The sequence below is a fragment of the Rhea americana genome, unplaced genomic scaffold, assembly GCF_003343005.1.
Source record: "Rhea americana isolate MKP2758 unplaced genomic scaffold, rheAme1 scaffold_0, whole genome shotgun sequence".
In the NCBI taxonomy this organism is placed as follows: domain Eukaryota; kingdom Metazoa; phylum Chordata; class Aves; order Rheiformes; family Rheidae; genus Rhea; species Rhea americana.
The window spans coordinates 11,460,761-11,478,716 of NW_028185037.1; the positions used below are offsets into that span (position 1 = coordinate 11,460,761).

Here is a 17,956-nt window from a genome sequence, read left to right on the forward strand (position 1 = left end):
AGGGTTATTTTTCCCTAGATGCAGGACTCTGCACTTGCCCTTGTTTGTATGGCTTACATAAAGATGGATTTAAAGCAGATAGGATGGTGCTTTGTCTTTAAAGCATCTGTGGCAGAGAGCAATCATTTCTGAGTTTAAAAGATGAATACAGTAATCATAGAATCATAGAAATGTTGAGTAAAATCTCTGTTCCCATTTAGCATAGATGCATTTGGAAATCATTTAATGTAGTTTGGGACAATCAGTAACTTTCCAAGATACTCATTTTCTCTGTAGATGGTGATCTATTTCTTCTTTTTCATCTGGCAYTTGAAATGAAACCTTATTGGATTTACAGGTCCCTCTTTAAGAAAAACATACATAATTTAAYAGAATATTAATTGGAATTGGAATTGGAATTTGTGGCCTCCAGCTGACTGTGAAGGTCATACTGGCTTATATAGTATGGTCAAAGCAACATTTTTCTTAAGCAAACATGACAACTTCAGGGAACTGAAAGGGCTATAGTCTGTTTTGGCTTCTGTCTCATTTTGATTTATGTTTTTTAGTAATTACATACTTTATTTTATTTGAATAAATAACATTTAAAAAATCATATATCACTCTATAAAATGAGCTCTCAGATGAGGGGCTGGAAGATTCATACAAACCAGCGACTTGGGCCTGGCCTGGATGAGTGGAGGCAGGAAACCCAGCTGAAGTGCAGACGTGCAGAGACTTCACCCAAAGGTGAAATGCAGTGTTGGGTCGTGGAGCTTGCAGAGTGATCCTCTGCCCTTACAGTCCCTCCTGATGTCTATGCTATGATTTAGCAAGGATGCAAACCTGTGCTTTGGCCTCYGCATGCGCTGCTAGCGTAGATAGGGACTAGATGGGGGGTTTCAGAGCAGAACCCCAGCTATTTTTCAATGCTCTTGTGTATCACAAAGGATATAGGATTTCACTCAGTTATTCCAGTACTGAAGGAGAATATACCAGTGGTGTTCTCGTGTTGACTGGAAGAAAATGACAGGCCAGGGAAGTACCTGTCCCTCCAATCAGGCACGTTATTGTAAGGAATAGTGTGAACTTGCACAGTAAAAATTAAAAGCAAGTGATACTCTATTGCRGAAGGAAGGAAGCAGTCTCACAAATAGGACCTTCCTTGTCATGCTTACAGCTTCTGTGTTTTGGCAGGCATGTGAAGAAGGCACATGTCAGACTTAGGTGGAAGAAATGCACTCTAGAACAAAACTCTCAAATGTGACCTGTTTATACCTTAAAACCAAGAAAACACATTTTTGTGATTTATATATGATTATATACCCCATAATATTTGTTCCATGTATATAGGTTACCTTAATCCATTGATTAACATCATTGCATTCGCATCATTTCAACATTAACAATGGAATTAAGATTGTATAGTACGTTAGCAGCATTTGACTTTGTAGTTACCTTAAATGTTTGGTGTCAATGGAGCCTGACTCCGTTCTATCTTACAGATATATTTTTYTAATACTAAAACACTTTTAGAACCTCCTGCATACACACATCAAATTGCACATTTAGAAATTAATGCAGTACAAGGTTAATTGCATTTATTAATCCATTAACAGAAACCGTATGTCCTTTCTAATGTGTAAGAGAAACCCCTCTGATGCATGTACCTTTGTCTCGTGTGGAAACTAATAGAACTTTTAGTGAATCCTTTCTTAGATGGCTTCACTTTGTATATCTGTATAACCACGTTCACTGAAAGCCTTAATAAAAACAGCAAATGACTTAATATAGGCAACACTGCRAGCTYTCTCTCTCTCTTTTTTTTTTTCAGTTGACACAAAACAGGACTTTAGGAAGACAATGAGTCCTGAYGTAGTGCATTTAAAAGCCAGATTGATAATCTTTACTCCTTGTAGTTCTCCCAGGGTTGTTCACAGAAATCATTGTAACTCATGTAATTATAAAACATGGGACTGGAACAGTTCTCCTGCAGAAGCTATATCACACAGCTCCTTTAATGCATTTACCACACTTATCTAAATGCTAGGTAAGTTCTTACCTCAACTAACAATTTCAAACTTTTACTCCAGAACTTTGTCTGATTTTTAGCTTAGAATTCCTCAAACTACCATCACTTAAATAGCTTTTCTTGCCCTCTGCTGTTTACTCACCTGAAACAACAGTTATGTTCCTCTTGCTTTCTGTTTTCATCGGGCTAGACTAGCCAGTATCTTTTCCTCTCTGCTCAAGAGACTGGCTTGTCATTTCTCATACTGGTGTAGCACTTCTTCACTTTGTCTCTCTGAGTTTGTCCTTATCTTTCATGGATGAGGATGGCATGAACACCATGACATGAGGTCTTGCCAGTGTCATAGACAATGGCAAGAATCATTCCCTATCATTACTGGAAACAACCAAAGGTTGCCTTTCGTTTTTGTGTGGTCTCCAGACATTAATGGCTTATAGTCAGTGAAAGTCCAGCTACTGCATATTCAGTTATTTCTTACTCTCTGTTGCTTTCATCCTCTAAGTTTACAGCAGAGCTTTTTGTTGTTAGCACATGATCTTGCATTTTATAGTCTTACCTTTTCTTTCATTTCTGTTTTTGCAAACATGCAGAGATCATCCAGTTACAGTTTAACCATTGCTAGGTAATCCAATCCAAAGGATCTTCACTTTAAGTGTTTAAAAATTTGCATCAGTTCCAATTTGATTGGATCCACTAGTTAAGTGTTCAGCCACTGGATTTTAGCAGACCTCTGCAAGACAGTAGAAAGTACTCCCCTGAATCATGTCTTCTGTCAGTGCAATAACCTGTAGATTGCAATGCTGGCAGCCATAGGAGGTAGAAAGCATGAACCAGTACCAATATATAGTAAGGTTATTTTGCTACACACAGCTCAAGAGTGGAGCAAGGACGCACACAGCTTTCTTTTGAGCCTGTGGTGGCTAGGTTGTAAGGGACATCAGCCCATTGCRCTATGTGCTCCTCAACCCTTTGGGACACTAGGTGCCTCCACAGAGGCAGACCTGTAGCCAGGCAGCCCCTTCCCTCTTTCTCATGCTGTCTCTCCAGCTTTTTGGGTGGCAGCGACAACAGTAACAGCTGTGGTGGTAGAACTTGTTCTATTTAACCTGTATTTACCCAATTTGGCATTTCAAAGGAACATTCACCTCTCCTTTCCATGTGCCCTTACACAAATCACACTGCTTTTTCACAGGCCTCCCTAACACTGCCCCTTCCTCAGTTTCCTATGTATAAAATACTTCCTTTATTGAGACTGATTTTTTGGCATAAGTCCATGAGAGCTGACAGGTTTTTGACTACTATGTTAATCCAGCCAAGTGGTGTCTGTAACAACATTTGTTCTATGTTTTCTGATCTGCACTTTGAAGTTACAGTGGTTTTCTCCTTGGTTATGATAGAAGTCTTTCATTTAGATTTATGATGGTGTGTTCTTCCTTCCACAGAGGACATCAGTCCCAATGTATTCTGAAATACAGGAAATGCCATTTAAACAAAAACATAAGAAACAACTTTTTTACTCCAAGGATGGCCATACAATGGTACAGGTTACCCAAAGAGGTTGTGGAGGCTCCATCCTTGGAGATGCTCAAAACCTGACTGGAYGTGGTCCTGAGTGTTCTAGCAGACCCTGCTTGAACAGCAGGGTTGGACTAGACAATTTGCAGAGGTGCCTGCCAACTTCAGCTACTCTGTGATTCTGTGATTCAYTGATCTGGTAAGCAGAAGAATATCTTTGCAATGGAGTTGCAGAAAAATAATTAATTCTAAATGATGGACATGAGCAAAGACAGCWTGTTCTTCAATGAAAAGGAAACCTTTTTAGGATGCACATAGTAATATGACATAGACCTTGACATGAATGCGTTCATTCCAAGCTTGCATGCATCCCAGCTTGTCCATATATGAGTGAGAAACACAATTATATGTGACTTGCTTATAGGGGAGGAAACTGTGGGTTTTCTAGTTCTCATTGCTTCAGCACAGAAACCAAATGACTAGAACTGAACAGGCAGACTTCCACTTTCCTTATGACTGCGGGCAGGTAAAACAATCRCTTGCCTTCATTTTATATTTTCTGCTTTGTAAAACCTAGTTCTACAGTTCTTATGCTTTCCAGTGAGACCTAAGTGGTGAAGGTTAAAGTGTGCAGGCAGTTAGAAGTATTCATTCATGTTTGTACGTGTTTAGATGAAAAGTAAAATGAAAGTGAAATGACTTGACCAGCAGAGAGATTATCAGCTTTCACAGCTTTTCACAGCTAGGTGGACATGAGGAGAAAGTATAGTTAAGAATTGCAGTCCTACAAGATATTGAGTGTTCCTGCTTCTCTGAGAAGAGAGGTGAACAAGTACTACTTTGATTTGGTGATACTGTTATGATATGCTGCTCAGGTGTATATCACAGTGGAAAGAGAAAAGTGGAGGGAAGTCAGCAGAAGTCCAGTGTATACCGTACCTCCCCAATGGGGTCAAACTCTAGAAAAAGGCCTGCCTAAAATATTCCCAAACTTGATATCAAAGTCATCTAAAGACCCTATTTATGTTCATTGCTTTAACAGATTGACACTATTATGATGAAGTGTTTTAGATGAAGACTGAATACAGGCTCAGACTGCACACCTTTGGGTTTAAAAATCCAAACCTCAGTGTTGTAATTGGTCTCTGGTTTCATGGCAGATTGGTACAAACACAGCAATCTAGTTCCTCGAGCAGCCTGGAGTGATCCCAATGGAAGCTGCAGGTCTGGATCTTGGACTTAATTTGTCTCTAATTGCATGCTAGGCCCTGTACATATCTGCTCCCAGGGCTTGCTTTTACCCCACCAACRTTGGTAAGGCATTCAGGGAAGTCCCTCTGCATGCTCAATTGCACAATCACTGACCTTGTTACCTTCTGAACTTACAGATAAGATGTAGATAAGAACTTAATAAAGGAGGCAGTCACAGTGTTTYATTTCAAGACACAGTAGCCTTGGTGCATTGTAGCTTCTTTGAAAGCTTTGGGCTCACAGTTGTCTGCGTCCTTTGTGTGCCAGTACACTGGTTATGTGCRATCTCTAGCTGACTCCTTTTGGCACCTTCCTCTTATATTGGCTACGTGGTTACAGGCAAAACCCAGAAATCCGTGTGAGGACGAGACGCAGGGATGGAACAGTTTGAAGACACCCTCTGTAACCCTCATCCAGCTGGTAGAATTCCTTCTCTGCCACATACACCAGCACAGAGATATCTTCATCCTTTTTTTGCAGTATGACCCCATGTTTTACAGAGTGTTTTAGCTCCCGTGAATAAGAAGAACTAAATGACGGCAGAGCTGAAGCTGAAGCATAAATAGAAAGAGGAACAGGCAACCACTAGCTGCTGACATTTCGGTCGAGGGTTGGCAAGCCTCTCTGGAAATGCTTGTCCCAGCAGTGCACATTGCATATGCATAGTACCTTCGTGATCGCTTCTCTGTACAAAGTTTATATCATCACTGACATTTTTTTTTTGCTGACAATGAAAAGGCAGAAGTTTAATTTGAAGCAATTTATTATACTTAGGTATCTCATGTAGTTCTGCATTCTCCTGTATGTTTATGTACACCAAAACACCAACATATAYTCCCGTATTTTTTATTGTATTATGTCTGCAGCTGAGCTGTGAATTTTAAATATCAGTGGGACTTACGCTTCTAAGTCACTAAGACACTTTTAAAAATGCCAGCTTTACTAAGCACCTACTGTGCTGTAGACAGATCAGATGCTGCTATTTATATACTCCTTGGTATATATTCTATCAACCAAACTTTGTGACTTCTAGGAAGGCACAAGCCTTTTCTCCCTTCTGGTTTTTAATTGGAAAGGGGTAATTCTACCTACYAGTGGAACACCTTAGTTGTAATTTGAGAATAAATATGAAAATATTGTGCTCTTTAGCCACCGTAAATTGTTCTTATCTTTCCAGTAGTTCCTGCTGTTTGGGCAATATACATGTTTTTAGTCCATATATCCCTGTGACAAAGGAGGATTGTGACTTGCTTTATTTGGATGTAAGTAAATCCTTCCCTGACAGAAATTCCAAGTATGTGAAATGTGTGAATGAATATGAAGATGGCAGAAAACATTGCAGATGGTTTCTGCCTCGGCATTTCACTATTAACTTTTAAAGGCTCGAGTGTAGCTTTGTTCAGAGTTTACCTTAAGGTCATAAAATTTTAGAAGTTAAATGATGAGTAACATGCGCTGTCCTGCCCTAAGTGCATCTTCAGATTTTTCTCCCAGGCCCTCTATTCAGATCCTGATCCTGCAGATAGGCAGGAATCTGAGCATGTCAGCGTTGTCCCATCTGTAAGTGGGAATGTCCCAGAGCCCATGTAAGGGTTAAATATTCCCAGATGTGAAATGGCAGGATCACTTGCGAGCTGAAGGAAGGTGGCCAGGGCCACCTTAAATTCTCTCTTCACTGAAGTTTTCTTTTCTCRTTTAAAAATAATAAAAAAAGCACTTCCCTAATGATATATTCTGTGTGTGTGCATGTAAGATTGCTTCAGGAAGGGATCTGACTGTTTAAGGGAAGCAAATGAGTGTGAGCGCAATATGTGAGTCTGCATACTATATTGTCTATCAAGTGTCAGAACCAAACTGTTCCCTCCACATTTTTTCTGAGCTTTGCTAGGATAAATTTAGGGACAGTATGGGATGTACTACTGAATGACAGATAAAATTTTCAGAAATTTACAAAGAAAAGAAGTCTTTCTTTTGTRTTTTGATGCTTAGATGGACTGGATGGCATTTGGCAAGTTATGTGTTCGTCAAAAACAAACTACTAGACTTAATAGAAAGAAGTAACCAGGTGACATATTTGGACCGTGGTCCAGTTAATGACATCATTATTGTCTTCATCTGGYATATTTGCCTTTTATATGCTTTAGAAGAAAATTTAGACTCCTGTGCAGCTGCTGCCTTTGCAAAATCCTTACCAGCTGATTCAAAGAAAGGTGCAAGAAACTTCTAGATATATAATTTCCATTAACAGAAAACATAAAGTAAGCGTTAAGTAGCTGAGAGAGCTCTTTCTTCTTGAGTTAGTGCCTAACTTGGTTTCTTAAGCAAAAGTTTTTTTATTTTTCCTTTATCATAGCTTTTCTGACAGTTGGTATAGAAAACACCTAACAGCTTCTCTACAAATAGTGTTGTTCCTGATGAACTCTGAACACAATTTACTGTGAAATAGGAGCGCATTGTTCTGGAGCGCATAGTGCCATGTCCGTGCACTTTTATTTGGAGAAAGAGTTTGTACATGTTGTTAATTAGGAACAACTCCTGTTTAGACAAGCCCCCAAGAAAACTGTTCCAGCATGCATGCATGCAAATACAGACTGCCTTTATTTGCTGTAAGCAGGAATGTGAGCCATGGATATCAATTTGTAAATATTAGAGGGTCACACATGCCTGTGCCAGGAAATCACTCAAATGCTTTAGCTCTCATGTTGTTTTCTCCAGGTAGGGGAGACTGTGGCTCCCAGTGCAAAATCTATCCTGTAATCTTGAGTAACGTATGGAATTATATATGAGTGATAATATACTGGTGTGCACAACACTGTTTTTTGGAGTTAAGCTTTTAAAGTTGTAGAAACCAGGATGACTTTTTAAAGGCTTGTTCAATCAAGCTTTCCTCTCCTTTCCTCTTCCTTCACCTTCTCYCTTCCATCCCGTCTCCTCTCAGACTGGTCAGATTTTGTCAGTGAACTTATTTTCCTAAGTAGCTCTTGAAAAAAACTTCTTATAGCTGGAGAAGTATGATTGATGTCAAATTATGTCTTTTCCAGTCATAATACACACTAGCTGCCAAAATATGATTAACACTGCTTAAAGAAAAGCCATCAAGGTCTTTGGTGAGAGGTCTGTTTCTAAATGCCAAGAGGTAAAAGAATTTACCAGTTCACTTGATTCTTGGTTCCAGTGTGTGTGATAGCATTTGCTATTACATTTTTCCCTTTTCATCTCCATTTGATTTGAGGATACAGCCTGATAAATATGGCTGAACACTGATACATTTTTTGAATTCCTGCCCAGACTTGATTTATATACAGAAATATAAGCTCAGTGACTTTATCTGAGGGTTTTTTGTAGTTTACACTAGATGTTATTTGAGTTTATTGAACTACTTTTCTTCCATACAGTTTCTCTTTTAGCAGGTTCAAAGAGGTGAAGGAGCCCTGACTTAGACAGAGCAGTGTACACTACCTGAGAGAAAACCTGAATTCCCTTTCTCTTCTTTGTTCTGAGTCAGTTAGTTAGCTGGAAATGATTCCATGGTATCCATGGTTGTTTTGCTATACATGGCAGAATAAATTCCCACTTCCATTTGGAAACTATGGATAGATTTGATTTTCAGCCTAGTTTTTTGAGGCTTACATGATCATGCTCTGTTTGGCTTAATGATTTTGTAACATCTTAGCAAATTTGGACACAATTTAGCAAGTGGGAGGAGATAATTAAGGTAATGAAATTTCTGCTGGTCTTAGGAATATAGACAAAAAGATATTGGAGAGAGTCCCTACAAAAGCTCTGAGTGAGGAAAAAGGTTATAGTGGGATCTCATATCTTCTGACATGAGAAAGAACTAAAAGAACTAAAAGGAAAACGCTTGTAGAGTCTTCTTCTCTGGAGATACTCAAAACCCACCTGGACRCGATCCTGTCCAATGTGCTCTAGGTGACCGTGCTTGAGCAGGGGGGTTGGACTAGATGATCTCCAGAGGTCCCTTCCAACCTCAACCATTCTGTGATTCTGTGTAAGTCCATTCTGTGTAAGTCCATCCACTGTAGAAAAACCTTCAGTCAGAATTTAAGGCATAAATCCTCAGTTCTGGTACTCTTGGCTATTTGCTCAGTTATGAGATACCAAGCTAGTCTTGGCTCACTTTAACACATGGATTGTACAAAGAATTTGATGGAACACGGTTCCCCTTTTGGTCAGATTTTTTGTCAGATTAGCTCTATTCATTCACACTTTCACCAGTGTCTCAAAGATGGATTGAATCTTTTGCAGACATATTATATGTTTTTCCATATTTTTTGTTCGTACAGAGTATTGTGCCACATGAGACTTGATGAACATTAATAGAACCTGAAATATATTTTAAATGTAAAACTCAGTGAAAAATACTCCTAATTGCATTTCTATAATTAAAACTGTGTAGGCCTTTCTTTCTAAGTGTAACAACAGCTGTTAGAGAACATCTGGAAAATATGTTTTAAGCAAAGACATTTTAGCTCAGAGAATTTCACAATGCATGGGATATTTACCAGTACTCCTTTCCAGAATACTAAGCTGATTTATCCGTGTTTTTAATATAAAAGAATTCATTTTTCATGATGTTTGCAAATCTGGCTTTGAATTCATATCACAGACTGGGCGTTCCAGTGTAGTTCAAGGCAAAGAACTGCAAAACAGAAACATTGCTCTGTTCCTATCTATAGATATTATTAGGCAGAGGCCTACTTAAGCCTTGCCTAATGTCCAAATAATATTATCTTTAAATTTTTGGCCAAATATTTTCCCTTTTTTTTGATTCCAAAGCAAAATAATTATTTCATACTGGAATCACATTGAGAGGAAAGTTGGTGTCATGGCTGGCCTCCTACTCTGTGCTTTTTGAAATTCATGTTAATACTCTCCTGCAGCAACTTCCTTTTTAGAAAACAGAGATAATTGTACCTCCGTCGAATTATTATAACATTATTCAGAACAACTCTGAAGTTAGTGAGAATATTTACAAGGTCAGATGGTGGGCACTTGGAAATAATGGCAACATTTCTGTTTGTGATATAGGAGCCCAGGAGCTGCGGCTTCCGTGCTTTCTTCATAAGCATCGTATACACAAGACATGTTAAAAAAGAATTACTAAGATTGCTGATTAAAATGAAAAAGTAATAAACAAGAATGCAGAAAACTTTAAAAAATTTCTATCCATTGGTTTATTGATAAACTGGTTGTTACACGTGATATTGGTTTAGAAAAATGGCTAAAAATAAAGATGAGGAACCCCAGAACTTTTTACTCACTAGCAAAGTGATTCTCCAAACAGGATTTTGCACTCTGAGACAGATGTCTCAAAACCAGCTACCTAACTTGCTTTTAAGATTATGGGTGACGTTTTGCAGATAGATCTGATAATAAAATTTCTTCATGACCAGCAAACAGATAGCATTTACACACAGTTCCCAGAGTGAGAAATCAGCTTCCGTTCATTTAGAATAGGAGGCTACTTTTGTGTGCCAGATTGCATTGTGTTGAAACAGCTTTGCGACTGAMTTTTAAATCATAAATGCTCTGCTAGCTGTGCAACTGGAGACAAAATGCAGTTACCCAACCAATGAAGAAGGTACAGCTAAAAAAGTGGATGAAGTTCAAAAGAATCTATGGTGATAATACTGTAAAATAAAAGAGCAACATGGAACGTATTTGTGGTAATGTGGGAAAATTAATTCCAAATTATTGACAGTTTAATTGACATACAGGAAACAGTTTAATGTGTTTTGAATCTTGAGCTGTTCTTCATTTTTTAGACTTTTCCACTGGAGAGAAAACCAGTTTTTCCATGTACTGGGTTTAAAATTATAACAAATTGCTCATGTGGATTGTTTGGCAGTCGGACCCTACCACTGCATGTCTGAAAGAAACTTTTTCTCTTGCATTCAAAAGCTGCAAAGCCCTTCTCGTGAACTAGGCCTGAGAAAGTTTGCCAAACTTTTTCCCATCTTGCTACTTACACAGATCCTTTGCAAAGGATATTCATAAGGTGATTTGACCCACAGGCTCAGACTGCATGAAGAAAAGGTCATTAAAGACCGAAGGCACCACCTCAAGACATACCCCAACTGCTTTGTTGCCAAAGAGCTGATTGATTGGCTGATTGACCATAAAGAGGCCTCTGACCGCGAGACAGCAATTAAACTTGTGCAGAAATTATTGGATCACAGCATTATCCATCATGGTAAGTACAATATCAGCTGCTACAACTGTTCCAAGCTGAATTTTATTGACTGCAGTGAAACAGCCAGGGAGCTGTTCTTTGGTCACGTATAGGACAGGTCAGATCCCTTGCCAGTGCCAGCGGGAGCATATCCTTTGCACTGTGCTGGTCCACAAGGTCCCCCATGTCCTGAGGAACACAGAGAGGTATAAAATGGAGCCTGGAGGTTCCAAACTACGTTCCCCAGATCTGTGCGGGGAGGTGAAGCTGCAGGAGACCATGTTGCTGCCTTGTGTCTGCAGGTAGCGGCTGTTGGCCCTGTCCCCCACTGCAGCAGGGTCCCCCTCGCTGCAGTCACCCTCCTTTACCCCAGCATGCAGCCCCCTCCTTCCCTTCTAGCTGAAAAATATATCTGAAAAATAAGCCGGCAAAAAAACGTCATTTTTCTAACATGGGTTAGATCTCCGGCTCCATCCCTCACACCAGCTGCACAAACATTTGTGCTGGTACAGCTGCAAGAAAGTTAGTTGTCAAACTGTACCCTGATTAATTTTATCCTAAATTTACTGTCTGTTTCGGTCTTATTCCATTCAGCTTCCTGAATAACAATTTGCACTTATCAAAAGCAGACTGCCAAATCAGTGATAGCATTTAGTTGCCTTTTGGTGCACAAAAAGGCGTGAAAGCACAGAAGCAAAGAAGATCCAAGCCCTTTATTTCAAGCACGTGGTATTACTGATTATATATATATAWAAARATTTAGCTATGTTTATTTTTTAATAGAAAATAGAGTAATTTTGCTAACTGATGGATGTTGACTTTATACAGAGGTCATTGTATCTGCATCAATACTGGTGCTATCAGCAATACATTAACAATGCCTTAATTAAAGGAAGAAAATGCACATACTGAATAAGTGCCACTTCTACAGCTTCTGCTTGGCTATTAAATTAAAATTCTGGGTTGTTATGGAAACTGGGAATCACGGTAGATAGTTAAAGAATAAASTAATTATAGGGTATTCAAATCTGACTGCTTAATCCTCTATTGAGAAAATGTCACTGAGGAGTTGCATGAATTCCTGAGTGACTTAATTTAATTGAGCAATAGATGTTTTATTGCTGAATGCCTGTTTAAAACTTTAACAACCTTCAGTCGTTTCCACCTTAGAATCCTATTGCATGCTGTCATTTCCATAAAAATTTTATGTATATGTATGTATGTGTATATATATATATATATGTAAACATATAGACCTGGTGGTTTTGAGAATTTTCCTGTATTGCACTCAAAAGTAATAAAATTCTTTGTCAGGTATACTTTGACTTAGGGCAAATTCAGATAGGTTCAGTCAGGTTCTGCAAGGTGCTCAGAGCATCCTTTCACCTCCAGTGACAAGTGACAGTAGTACCAGTTCCCGTTCCACACGAATGCCCATGGCACAGAAGGTGAGCCCATGCATGTCGGCTGACAGCTCTGCTAAGAGTGGTTTGGGTGGGATGTCATCTCCCTTAATATATGCCCTTGCTGTTGCTCTGTTCTGACATTTACAGGAATCCTCCATCAGCTGCTCTTATAAATCCTTATTTAGCATTTCTCAGTATACTCCTGCTGTACCTTCCATTTACTAGCTGGCATGGCAGAGCAGTTGGGACAATTTATGGGGTAGAAGACTTTGCTTTTAACTGTTTCTGCAACAAGTCTTAGGTTTCCTACAGCATTGCTTAACTGATGTGAGTAACATTAAGAAGTTAGTCATTCCTTAAATTACTGAGCATCCTACTCATCTTTAAACAAACCAGCTACCTGTTTTCATCAAAATGATTTCCAAGCATATAACAAATGGATGGACTTCTGGTATTTATGCTTATTGCAGTGCTTACTGAAAGAGTGAATACCTGTCTCCCTCAAAAAGAAAYACTGTTATCTATCTAAAAGTTATCTTCCAGCTTTCATCCTCTGTTAGAACACAGTACAATCATAGGCCAAGAAATTTGGGGGTTAGACTCCAAATACACTGCGTGAAGTTCACCAGCGATACCTGGTAGATGTATTCTCAGCTCTTTAACATCACTATGATACTTTTTTATTTTATATTTCAGTTTGTGATGAGCATAAAGAATTCAAGGATGCCAAACTCTTTTACCGCTTTAGAAAGGATGATGGGACATTTCCACTGGATAATGAGGCGAAGGTGTTCATGAGAGGACAGAGACTCTATGAGAAGTATGTTGCATGTTTTATCCATAATGTGTTGATAATGGTACCATMGGAGGCAAATGATAGTTGATAATCTTTTTTTGAGTAGTCAGAGACTTCCAAATCATGTAGTAATGGCTCTGTGTAATCACATAACTTATTTTCTCACCCTTCTTTCTCTTTCCTATTTTCCTTTCTCTGTTCCACAATGTTCACTTGTAGCATTTTCTTCAAAATGAAATTGCATTTTCTTCTGTTCTGTCTTGTGTATCCATCCTRTGTTAGATCCTAATGTGTATTTAAGCCCTTGCTCTCTACCAATAAAAATAATTATTAATGGATGATTTTCCATGTAAAATTGTAATCACAAGACTTAAAAGTTTAGTATATCAGAATGTACTGAACAAGTGGTTACATGTCTGTTGAGATGCCGTATCTATGGCTTCACCAGCAGATACGATTTAAATATTAAGTGAAGCTAATCTTCACTGCTCCATTCTGCAGAGTTTCTGCATCGGAAAGATTATGTTAAAAGTAGCTGGAAAAACAGAACAGCCAAGAACATCTAATTAAGATTTGAAATAGATGATTATGCTGAGATACTGAATATCCCACTGGATTATTTCTGTCAAAAAACTAGGCAGTTCAACGATACTGTCAAATCTATAACTAATGACATTTTCGTTCAGGATGTAGGGATTGTGACGTGGTACTTTCAGGCAGAGTGAACATAGAATGAAGCAGAGAATGTTGGCATATATACACAACAGGTGTGATATATTATTTACCAAAGAGCTTGAAGTATTATTCTAGACTTAATGTAGCACATGCTCATGCTGTTAGAGCAGAAAGTCTACAGCAGCCATGAGAGATATGGTATCACATGACTGGATTAATTTTGTTTCTCTCTTAGAATAAAGCAAAAATTAATAATTGCACAGAGAAAGATGTTAAACAGAAGGCTAAAACTATAGCATGACCCTACCTCRAAAGACCCCCTATTGCTCAGCTGTCCCAGGGTTTTCCAGATTCCCAGAGCAATGCTGGTCCATTCTGCTTCACCCACGCAAGAGGGCAGATATGGAAGACTGGCAGGGCTGGGGAAAACTGCCAAATCCACTGTTSAAAGTTGACTTTCCTGCCAAGTGACTGGGGGTGTAGCTGGAAGCACCTCTGAAACACTCGCCGTCTCTTCATGTTGCTGCCTGCTTTCCGCAGAGTGCAGCCCTGTCCTCGAAGTGTGGAGCTGCTTCCGCTGTGGCCGGCAGTGTACATGTAGTTTAGGTTTGATGTTTTGGGTCAGTGGGAGACCAAAATAAAAGAATATATGGTAAGGAATCCTTATGAAATGTTGGTGTATGAAGAGTGGCAGGACTGAAGGACGGATGACCTCTGAAATATAGGACATCTGGTGCAATGACAAAGGTTCATCACTGAGATTCACAAAGTGCTATTTTTTGCCTATAGCAGAAATCCGTAGTGATACACTGCTTTCTAAGCTGAATGGTTTGTGATCCAAATGAACTTTGTACTTCCTGGTTCTATAGATTAAATGAGTCTTTCCTGAGGAGGCAAAAAGAGTGGAAAATTGAGGCCCCAGTTGCTTTCTCTAAATGTTATTGTCACATTACATCTCATTAACCTTAGAGTCTTCCTGCTATGTTCGTAGTCAAGATGCCATTCTCTTGCATCCATCCAGTCTTCTGGACAGTGGCAAACAGAAGCACCCTTTGTTAGTAGTGTAAGTAAGTTTGCAAAGTGCTTTCATACTCTTGTGTGATGTGTAAAGTTCCTACTTGTACAAAGACCAAGAGATCAGTGGAAAGATCTGTGCAGACTGTGTATTTTTTAGTGAAATTTTGTCACAGTATCAGGCCAATCCCATGTTTAAAAGCTGGTGATAGATACTGTTTTCAAGATTGGAAGAATATGAAGGACAATTTGATGAAAGAGCAATTAAACTGAAATATAAAACAATAATTGTAAATGCCACTCCTTTTGTTCCACCCATCAGGTAAAATTACCTCAGTGAGGAAATTTTCTCCTCAGAGACTCAGTGGCTGTGAGTATTTACAGTAAAACTAAATTGGTTAGAACACAGGAAAATACCCTTACAGAAAAGGTCCTTCACTGGATTCACTGGGGAACAGCAACTGAATCTCCAATTGCAAAAATCCCGTGTGCCTTACTGAGCAAAACGTTTGCTCCTTCAGACTCCATCAACACCTAGTACCTGCAGGCCTAGCCTGTGCTGTGAACAGTCAATTGACGTGTCTACAGCTGCAGGCCTTTCTGTCTATTTGTAGCTTATGTGAGCAAAATCATTTTTTATTGGTGTGGCTGATGACAGTCCTATGCCTGGAAGGAGCCACAGTAGGAAAAACACTGTTGTGTCAGGGTATCTGCTTCTATCCTAGTGTTTCAAAGTAGAGAAACATCCCCAAACCAGCCTCTAGAGTCCAGTTTGTCTTAGGTAGATGAGTAGAAAAATGTTTATAACAGTATAGATCATTCCCACCTGAGGAAAGAAGCTAATGCCTAAAGGAACACCTTTATCTGGATATAATCTCGTCCTCATAAGGTGGATGCTCCTGCCCAACATATCTAAAGAGTTCAGAGATTTTCAAACCCAGGCCTGAATGCTAAATATAGTGTAGATTACAAAGGCATGGTGTTTCAAAAGCAACCTATGATAGTCAAAGCTAGTAAAAATTCTCCATGGCTCATTGGAAATATTTTATATTCTTGAGAGATAAGAATGCATACCAGGGCTACTTGAGTTTCGCCCTGCTTATTGTAGCAAATCCAGTCTGTAGAGCATTCTGATTTCATTATGACTCTTGTTCATGCATGCYTAGCAGCAGCATTCTCAAAATTTCATTGGATACATTTTAAATTCAAAACCAAGTACTGAAAGTCAGCCTAGCACAGAAGTTCTATGATGAAATGTATATGTGTAATATATCTGCTGTATCTTGCTTATGATGTTGAGAAATAAAATATTAATTCAGCATAATTAAAATAGCAATTAAATGGCAACAGCTGGAGAAAAGAATATTAGGACACTGATTGCTGTCTATAGTATTCATGCAGAGATATGAAGTCACTTACGAGTATATTCAGTTTGTTTATCAAAAGACTTGTAGGTCTCATCTCCAAGAGAGATGGAAACTTGCCAAAGAAAATTTATCTGAATCCAGCGTATGTTTGTAAATCTTTGTCAAAACTTTTTAGTTCTTGCTGATCTTCATGAGGCTTTGCTAGTCTGAGATGCCTATCATACTATTTTCTGCTCTTCTTCGCCTGTCACATTTGAGTTGGAGTACTGTTACATTCAGAATCCAATATAGTTTGTACTTGCCAGAAATTGGGGACATGTTATCAGACATCATTCTGTGAAGATTTTTACCCTAAATGGATTATTTATGAGCAAAGTGAGTTCGGAGGATCAAGAGATTGCTGAATGCACAGAGGAAAGCACTGGGCAGGAGGGTGAGAAGTTCCCTGCATTCAGCTAGCTGTTCAAGGCAAGTGCTCTGTGCTTTTCCCTGGGACACTGGAACATCAGGTCTGTCCCTAAGCTGAGGAGCTTCCTTCCCCTGTTTCCCTTCTACATGGCCSTAGAACTCTTTGTGCTCTGCGTTCTTCTCTGTGGCATTATGTCCTCCACCTGYTTTGAATATTGTGAATGACTTCGGTGGACACACTTGTGTGATTGGAAGATTTAGGATTGGTTTCTGACTGTATTCTCGCTTCATTTGCACTGAAAATCATAAATCAGCTCTGGTTCCCTGCAAATAAATGCAGACTTTGGTAATCCATTCTATGAACATGCTTTGAGTTTCATGTTTATAACTAGAGATGAAAGCTAGCGGCTTTCTTACAGCTTTAAGTCTCATAAAAATTCTTGAATGGTTTATTAGAGCCAGGGATAGTATCAGTTTTCATGCCATACAGGGCTGACCAAGAATGAGTGTAAGATAAGCATATTTCCTGTTCAGCAAAACCCTCACTGCCAATCTTAAATGAGTCTAAGGCAGACCTTTCCTGGGTTTTGTAAAAATTCAATTTGTGCATGACATGCTCTTTTGACTATGTTTGCAATCCTCACTAGGTTTTGGTCAGGCATACAGAACTGTTGTGCTTCTGGTGCAAGCAGATGTAGGAGCTAAAAGTCTACTCATGACATGGATTGCAACTGAGATTTTCAGCCAAATTTCTCACTGAAAGATGTGTGGATTTATGGTTTTAATTTCAGGAAATTATTCAGATAATTTTGAGTCTGCATTTTTTGAATCCCTTTCACTTTACCTTGTCAGTGGTTAATTCAAGTTTATCATCTGGTGCAGTTATTTAGATTAAACAAGGTAAACACTTTCTTTTGAAAAGAATTTGAATTTCAGCATTTGGCTAAATACATTCTATTAAGGCAGGACAACACATTTTAGCAAAGAATATGTTTTGTTATGAATGACCTAATATTTTTTGAAAAGAGAAGAAAATGGAAGAGTTAGAGTTTCCAGTTTTGGCAGATGAAAGGCCAKTTTTTTGGCTGATATAAATTGGTATGGTTTTGTTGACAGCAGTGGAGTTACACTGATTTACTTCCATTAGCAATGTAAGTCTATAGATTCCTGTATCTAGGTTTGTTAAATTGTCAGTTTGTCATGTCTGTTTATTCGCAAGTCCAAACTCTTTGCAATTCTATTCTGGGCATATGCAGAAGGGTGTGAAATATCAAGCTGAGTGTTTTTCCACTTGATATTTTTCCATATTTCTTCTGTGTC

The 17,956-nt window shown here is 38.8% G+C and overlaps 1 protein-coding gene across 1 annotated transcript in view; it reads left to right on the forward strand.

Annotated features, from left to right (window-relative positions):
- DEPTOR (DEP domain containing MTOR interacting protein) overlaps positions 1-17,956 on the forward strand; it is a 76,480-nt gene that overhangs the window by 16,150 nt on the left and 42,374 nt on the right. The window contains exons 2-3 of the mRNA XM_085313306.1: positions 10,813-10,991; positions 13,073-13,196. Coding sequence (XP_085169432.1) covers positions 10,813-10,991; positions 13,073-13,196 — 303 coding nt within the window. The remainder of the gene's footprint in view (positions 1-10,812; positions 10,992-13,072; positions 13,197-17,956) is intronic.